This window comes from Schistocerca piceifrons, chromosome 6, assembly GCF_021461385.2.
Source record: "Schistocerca piceifrons isolate TAMUIC-IGC-003096 chromosome 6, iqSchPice1.1, whole genome shotgun sequence".
NCBI classification, from domain to species: Eukaryota; Metazoa; Arthropoda; class Insecta; order Orthoptera; family Acrididae; genus Schistocerca; species Schistocerca piceifrons.
In genome coordinates, this window is record NC_060143.1 from 356,404,064 (window position 1) to 356,413,224 (window position 9,161).

At 38.5% G+C, this 9,161-nt stretch overlaps 1 protein-coding gene across 1 annotated transcript in view; it reads right to left on the reverse strand.

Annotated features, from left to right (window-relative positions):
• LOC124802858 overlaps positions 1–1,996 on the reverse strand; it is a 64,405-nt gene extending 62,409 nt beyond the window's left edge. Inside the window, exon 1 of the mRNA XM_047263891.1 lies at positions 1,747–1,996. Within this exon, the coding sequence (XP_047119847.1) occupies positions 1,747–1,843 (97 nt within the window). The 5' untranslated portion in view covers positions 1,844–1,996. The remainder of the gene's footprint in view (positions 1–1,746) is intronic.
• Positions 1,997–9,161: the final 7,165 nt, after the last annotated feature.

Sequence of the window (9,161 nt, forward strand, 5' to 3'; positions counted from 1 at the left end):
AAATCATATGGTATGGACACATGAAAAGGATGAGAGACGAGATATGGATCACGGAAGGGGAACCACTGAGAAGATAAAAGTAAAAAGGCAGACTGCATCCTACCCCCCTCCATATGGATACAAGGAGTACTAACATTAATTATAAGAACTGCTGAACAAAACAGATATGCACAAAGAAGATGAAAAATTAAAATTTATGTGTAACTTTCGGTGACCACGAAAAGTAAATACATTGCAAAATGGGTAAAAAAAATCTTATTTACTATATTTAAAGTTACTTCAAAATGTAATTGGGGAAGATGTACAAACTGCAACTTTTTGTCTGACCCTTTCTGTCACCCTTCAGTCACTCAGTTTTTAATTATCGAGTTGTAATCTACGGAAGATCTATAGGAAATATTTGGGTAACATGGGCACACTGGCCCCATATGCTACCTGGTTATTGGCATTCAACCGACACTTTGAATCATCAGTTTCATGTATGTACAGACAAAGTTGCTAGTTGTACCTCAATCAGTCTACAAGAATACAATCACCACTAAAGATCAATGCTATTTTCTCAAGGAAGATATAGAACTCTATTAGTCTAGCACATTGTGTCAGCCTCTTGAAAGTCACCTGTTGTTGACTATATTACAAGATGACAGTTTTAATTTTAAATGGCCAGATTTTCAACACGTAAATTTTGTTGCATATAAATCACAGCTGAGACCAAGTTAAAAAGACATACCTCTTCTCATTCTCTTGAGAAAACACATAGGAAAACTTACTCCTAATTCTTGGCAAATAGGCTAGCTATTTTTGATGAAGCACTTAAGGAAACTGAGAGGCTGCCATGGACATCCTATTTTATAATGCATGTATTTTATAGTGCCCCATATTTTCTAAATATTGAGTGTTATTCACTTCCAAATGCTCCCTGGTGGCGCAGACTATAAAGAAAAAAATAGTTCTATCTCAACTGTAATTTAGCTGAAGTTATAAATAGGACTGCCACAGTACCACTTATTTACTAAGTCAGATACTTTTACACTTCTATGCGATAGTGGACAAAAGGCAGACTGTGATAATGTGCAATTTGCATCCAAACATTGCCACATATAGAGCACGCAAAATACTACACCTTATCCTGACACAAAACTCAAAATAAATAAATAAAACTGAGCGTGTGTGTGTGTGTGTGTGTGTGTGTGTGTGTGTGTGTGTTTGTTTTTGGTAACCACAAAAGCACGTGCAATTGTGTCACTTTTCTGAAAAATTTGACACCTGCAATATAAGATGCCACTGTAGAGCAGCAAAGTTAGGGGTACGAAAGATTCAGCTGCCTTGAATCGCATTTTCTTGTTTTAATAAAGTGCATACGAATTCTTTTTCGCTACAGATCATGTACTTATGGTGCATTCTGCGGGTGACTCTGCTAATTGGTCAAAATGGTGATTTTCCAGAACACATCTGCTATTGCCTTTAATTACGTCCGATCTTGAACAATTGCAAGATCAACAATCACACAACTCCTACAGTTTCAGGGTCAACAATCACACAACCGCATCTAAAAATGTAAACCCGAAGGAGATGATCCGGTAAATATAATGTATAGATAAGTACGATCCGCACTGCCTCACTTCTTACTGTAAGCAATATTTACTTCACACCAATAATAGACTGCTATTTGCGTAACCAAAACTGCATGTGATATGCACCACACATTTAAATGCCATATTTTTGTCATCCACTAATTTACCATACCTCGAACGAAATCCCGTAACTGCTCCGGTGTAATGTTTCTATATCCCATTTCGTTGAGGTGAGCCAAGACTTCCTTCGGGTCTAAGTGTACTTCCATACTTTACTTAAAATGTTGATTTGATTACCAAACGGATTATATCAATTACGCTAAACAGTGTATACTTCCACCAGACTTCCTACATGTTACACTTGAAATTTAAATTTGATTTGTTTGTGCATGAGAAACGGATGCGATTTACAACCAGTAATACCAACACATGAATCAAGAAAAATCATACCCCGAAATGGCTCTGAGCACTATGGTACTTAACATCTGAGGTCATCAGTCCCCTAGAACTTAGAACTAATTAAATCTAACTAACCTAAGGACATCACACACATCCATGCCCGAGGCAGGATTCGAACCTGGGACCGTAGCGGTCGCGCGGTTCCAGACTGAAGCGCCTAGAACCGCACGGCCACCAAAGGGCGCCTACCCCGAAATCTAAAAATTTATCTGAATCAATGGGGTACATGATGCTCTGAACATATGACATTAAAAATAGTTGTTACCAGTCGTGCAGATAAGTATGTTTTTCCTTTAACGTCAGAAACTAGGGCGTTCAAACGGGCTCGAGATTTCCCGATACGGCACAGCGCTCGGTAAAGTATTGAGCTAGTTCGAACAATTACGTGACATATGACTCCGATGGCGCGAATACAAGGGCTAAGTAAGAAACTGGAACTAGCTAAATAAGCTATGACTCTAGATAAATTTCACAATTTTATGAAACAGTGGAGGAAATAGCATTACAGCCTTCCACTGCACGACCTCCATTGACTTTGAACAAATCAGCAATACGTGTTCTCATAAAGTATGTAAGAATATAAGAAACGTTGGTGTCGATTTTTAAGTACGGGTAACAAACAAAGGTGAAAATTTTGTCCTCCAAAAAACATTGCTTGACTGAACCCAGTATAATATTTTATTTGAATATGACAGGCGGTAACCGTTTACCTAGTCTGCAAATGAGCAACTCAGTCCCTGTTCATATATTTGAATAACAGATAAAAACTTTATCAGATTTTAAACAGTTTGAAAGCAAGACAACAAATTTCAAATGAAACAATCAATACAACTAATCGAGAATTAAATGCCGAATAAACGAACTGTATCGTAATAAACTAACTAATATTTATCGGGAGAATAAATTACATAGGAATACACCCGTCTTGGAGATAGTGCCATCAAACATCACCCGATCGCGGGACTATAGAAAGTTCGAGAATTACAAAGAATCATGGTTGTAACCTTATATTGCTTTGTTAGTTTCTGTTCCTTCGCCTGAACTGCAACATAGGTATTTCTGTCCGTGTTTCATAGTTGTTTTTATTATTAATATCGGCAGAGCTTTAAAAGCGCTAAGACAGGTCGTTGTAATCTTGTTGTGGTCTTCAGTCCAGAGACATATTTGACGGAGCCCTCCATGCTACACTATCCTCTGCAAGCTTCTTCATCTCCAAGTAACTACTGCAACCTACATGTGTCTGAATCTGCTTAGTGGATTCATCTCTTGGTCTCCCTCTGTGATTTTTACCCTCCACACTACCCTCCAATATTAAATTGGTGATAGTTTGATGCCTCAGAACATGTCCTACCAACTGATCCCTTCTTCTAGTCAAGTTGTGCCCCAAATTCCTCTTCTCCCCAATTCTATTCAGTACCTCCTCATTAGTTACATGATCTATCCGTCAAATCTTCAGCATTCTTCTGTAGCACCACATTTCGAAAGCTTCTATTCTCTTCTTGTCTAAACTATTTATCGTCCATGTTTCACTTCTATACATGGTTACACTCCATACAAATACTTTCAGAAACGACTTCCTGACACTTAAATCTATACTCGATGTTAACAAATTTCTCTGCTTCAGAAAAGCTTTCTTTGCCATTTCCGGTCTACATTTTATATCCTCTCTACTTCGACCATCATCAGTTACTTTGCTCCCCAAATAGCGAAACTCATCTACTACTTTATGTGTCATTCCCTAATATAATTTCCTCAGCATTGCCTGATTTAATTCAACTACATTCCATCATACTAATTTTGCTTTTATTGTTGTTCTTCTTATATCCCCCTTTCAAGACACTGTCCAGTCCGTTCAACTGCTCTTCCTGGTCCTCTGCTGTCCCTGACAGAATTACAATGTCATTGGCAAACCTCAAATTTTCATTTCTTCTCCATGGATTTTAATACCTACACCAAATTTTCTTTTGTTTCCTTTATTGCTTGCTCAAAACACAGATTGAATAACATCAGGGATAGGCTACAACCCTGTCTCACTCCCTTCCCAATCACTGCTCCCCCTTCATTGCCTGTCAACTCTTATAATTGCCTTCTAGTTTCTGTACAAATTGCAGATAGCCTTTCGCTACCAGTATTTGACCTCTACCACCTTCAGAATTTGAAAGAGAGTATTCCAGTTATCACTGTCAAAAGCTTTCTCCAAGTCTACAAATGCTAGAAACGTAAGCTCGCCTTTCCTTAACCTATCTTCTAAGATATGTCATAGGGTCAGTATTGCCTCACATGTTCCAACATTTTTACGGAATCCAAACTGATCCACCCTGAGGTCTACCAGTTTCCCCATTGTTCTGTAAAGGTTTCGCGTTAGTATTTTGCAGCCGTGACTTATTAAACTGATAGTTCGGTAATTTTCACACCTGTCAACACCTGCCTTTTTTGGGATTGTAATTATTATATTCTTCTTTAAGTCTGTCTCATACATATTGCTCACCAGATGCTAGAGCTTTGTCAGGGCTGGCTCTTCCAGGGCTGTCAGTAGTTGTAATGAAATGTTGTCTTTTATGGCTGTCCAGCCGTGGCAACCATAATTTGGATATGGAGTAGGACGTGAGCAGGTTGTGACTAAAATCTGGTGGCAGTGACAAATAAGCACCAGCTATTATAAAACAGTTACTTAGCTTTATTGCCAGCGAAGAGTGTACCGTAGATACAGTTCCAATTAGCGTCCAAAGAATATTCCTGATTCGTGGCCTAAGTCGTTATACAATACTGAATCACACAGCGAGTTAGCTAACCAGACAACGAACGACGGCACTGACGACTGTAACGAGCTGTCTGCAAGACCCCCTGACTCGGGGCCAGCGCCCCTGGTATATCGTGTAGCCAGAGGGCGCTGTAGGCCCCAGCTCAGCAATGGCGCGACGTCTTCGGTCGCCGGCAACGCTATGCGCCGCCAGCGGTCGCGACGGGAAACTGTGGCAAGCGATGCGACGGCAGGGCGCGCGCGCTATTCGGTTGGGTCCGCGATTACAACACTGTGTACACCTGGGGCCTTGTTTCGACTTAGGTCGTCTTTCAGTGCTCTGTCAAATTCTTCACACAGTATCATATCTCCCATTTCATCTCCATCTAAGTCCTCTTCCATTTCCATAATATCGCCCTCAATACATCGCCCTTGCATATACCCTCTATATACTCCTTCCACCTTTCTGCTTTCCCTTCTTTGCTTAGAACTTGTTTTCTATCTGAGCTCTTGATATTCATAGAATTAGTCCTCTTCTCTCCAAAGGCCTTTTTAACTGTCCTGTAGGCTAGTGATATAAGCCTCTACTTCCTTACATTTGTCCTCTAGCCATCCCTGCTTAGCCATTTTGCACTTCCTGTCGATCTCATTTTTGGGTCGTTTGTATTCCTTTTTGCCTTCTTCATTTACTGCATTTTTATATTTTTTCCTTTCATCAGTTAAGTTCAACATCTCTTCTGTTACCCAAGGATATCTGCTAGCCCTCGTCTTTCTACCTACTTGATCCTCTGTTGCCTTTACTATTTCATCTCTCAAAGCTACCCATTCTTCTTCTACTGAATTTCTTTCTCCCATTATTTTCAATCATTCCCTAATCCTCTCTCTGAAACGCTCTACAACCTCTGGTTCTTTCTGTTTATCCAGATCTCATCTCCTTAACCCCTTGTATAGTACCAACAAAAGTCGCTAGACAGCAGGACGACCAAGAGATCGAACGGAACTCGAGATTTCACGAACTGTGACGTAAACTGTTCGAACAGATCGAGTCATGTTCAGACAGAGCCCTATTTTTTAGAGTTATGGCTTGAGAGGCGGGAGGTAGGAAGAATACATTTCCGAGCACAGACCATAAACTCAGCTGTGGTCTATGTTTCTGAGAAAAAAGTCAAAGACGAATTCTACATCGATTTTAAATTGCTATCAACTCGAAGTGATTATTGTGAATTTTAAAAGTACACAAAGACGAAAATTTTGGGGTGAAAGCAATATAAATTGATGGATTTTTATAAATTTAAGAAGTAAAAGACTTTTTTACAACAATTACAATACGTTGTAATTATAACCTTAAACGCCAATCAACACTGACAGTCACGTCGCATCACGATAAAACATTCCACAATGCATTAAATCCGAGTTTCCACAGGCAGGAATTTCCTACATGTGCATTCGCCAAGCACCTTACACGTGAATTAACTTACGTGTGACACACGAAACTTGCACACTATCATGTCAACTTAAGCGTTACAAATGGCGGCATTTGCATAGGCCTTCACATCATGTAACGTTTCTCGGGAAGATCGTTTTGACAGTGACGTCGTCCCCTAACATCAGAACTTAACGTATGTTCGCCTCACTTACTCATGTTAGTGCTTTTGTGTATTGTTAATTTTTAGTTCATTATTGTGCTTTGTTTTCGAGACAAACTGCAAATGTTCCATGCCAACTTCGTTATGCTTTCGACTAAAGACCAGTTCACACTGGCCGTCACAGCACCGTAATGTCAAGGGGTATTCCCACTGTCCGACACATAGGGTAATGCTCTTTTCACAACAGTTCCCGCAAACATGATGTCATTTTGACGTCAAACGCAATATCGAAGACCGTATGATCGGCTAACGACATTGCGACAAGAAAGAATACGAATATTATTGCTTCTTAATTCACAAACAGAAAATTTAAGCTCTCCTCTTACATTCTTGTCCTACCACGCACTCAAAAGTCGCTAAGTATTCAGAAATAAAGTGATAACCACATATTTTGAAATAAAGAGCCAAATATTAGCGGAAAAGTAGAATATGAACGTTATCACTGCTCGTTTCAATTTGCAGCAATTAAAGCTGTACTCTTAGATTCCTGCAACCACACCCCCGGAAAACGCTACACATTCGTAAATAAACAGCGAAATATTTGTGGGAAGGAAGAATAAGAATTTTATTGTTGCTCGTTTCAGTCGCAAAATTTAAGCTGTCGTCAGGTTCACGCCTAACCTCATACTCGGAAAACGGTAAATATTTATTTCATCTTTCATTCTCACATCAGCTTGATAACATCCAATATTGCAGAACATACTTGTATTACATCCAGTAAAAAGTAACAGATAGTTTTAATAACACTAACCTTGAAAAAATTGCATGTAATAGAATGTGAACCAATAACTTTCGACTCCAGAAACCACAATGTTATTCATTACAGTAGTACTTAACCAGATGCTATTTAACTCCAGTTTTGGTTATCATGCATTATTAAGTGACATGTAATGATGATGGTGACGTATTTGGCATAAATTTTCTGTGCTCCATTATTAAAATGGCACACTGCATATTATAAAACAAGTGTGTTTAATTCTAAATTATTGACGATAATAACTGACTTCTAAGAGAGCACTCTTATATGGAAACATTAACCATCGATAAAACATTACATGACAATTTATTATATCAATAATTATAAAGATCATTCCAAGAATGACATATTTTTCTAAATATCCGGTATATACATATTAAATTTTGTGAGAGATCCAAATCGAATGCTAATAAAAGTCGATAGCCAATTATGCGGTTGTCGACATTGTGTGTGATGTTTGTGGGCTATACAGGCCCAAGTGCATGTCCACGTGAGATCAGCAATGCATGCTTTGTCAACGGTTTCTCGAAACTTCTTTGACCAAAGTACTTCACTAGAGCTATTACACGAACTTAAAATTTTGCATCATAGTTGTTTGGGAATGGATACCAAACATTTAACAATAGCTTATGTTGGTAGCGCACGAATTGCTTAAAAAGAAAGAAACCGAAACTTGGGTGAAACCATGGTTAGTGAGTGGGGAAGCATGAAGTGTTTACCTGATTCATCAGCTACAGTGCAGGGACATACAGAACAATGAAAATTATTTGAGAATGGACAAACAATCATAACGTCTACCCTCAAGAAAGTGGCCCCTCGTATTTGGAAACACGATATTTGAAACTTCCTGGCAGATTAAAACTGTGTGCCGGACCAAGACTCGAACTCGGGACCTTTGCCTTTCGCGGGCAAGTGCTCTACCAACTGAGCTACCCAAGCACGACTCACGCCCGGTCTTCACTGCTTTACTTCTGCCAGTATCTCGTCTCCTACCCTGCAACACGATATTTATATAAGAAATGCCATTGCTTCAAGTCATTCACCATAATCGATGGTTATGGAAAGCTTGTGACTGTGTTATTCATGACTTAAATAATGAAACACTGTAGTTATGTATTTTTCATCCTTAATATGAAGCTTTTCGAGAATTTATTCTCATTATCAAAAGGAAATATTCACATAGTATTTTATGTAGTGTTCGTATTTGTGTTTTTCTCTCTCTCTTGCACTGCAGTTATGTTATTATGGTCAACTGAATTAAGATATCTTTTTGGCAATTTTCTGAAAAAACATAATGTTTGTACCAGAGCATGAGAATAATTTCTCACAAAGCATTGTCCAAATCGTGAAAAAATACGTGTCTTGTGAAGTGTTTTAGTTTTTTAAATCATGAACGCTATTTCTGCTGAAAATGGTCTCATGGATAATTTAAGATTATTAAAAAAAGGCGAAAGCTATTCCAACTTTTAATTTAGTATTTGAATCTCACAATACATTCCAGAAAGTTGTGTACCAATATATACAGTAAATGACCTAATGAGGAATTTGTGAAGGTTATGCTAGGTTGCTTGGAGTACAAATAAACACATTTATTTCACTTATGTGTACTTTGAACATACTTGGCTTTTCACACCTCCATCTCCTTCTACATCCTTTTTTTATGTGTAAGCTTAACATCATCCACAGTGCAGCAAATCTGAATGTAGCTGCTTGCTACTGCTATTTCTCTGCAAGATTGTAATCGCTTATTACAGTTCTTGTAGTCAGTATGTTTTGTGGTATGAAGGATTTCGTATTTTTCAATACTTTGCAACAATCACTGCGGCGGTAGCCACACACCAAATACATTTCATAATTTTATAGTTCAGTTGCACTGAAGTAGAGGTGGCAAAAAATAACGTAACTGATAGAAATAACCGGTTACTGAGAAGTAACGGTTACTGCGATAACCGTTCCTCTGATACAGGCAGTTATTTCAATAACTG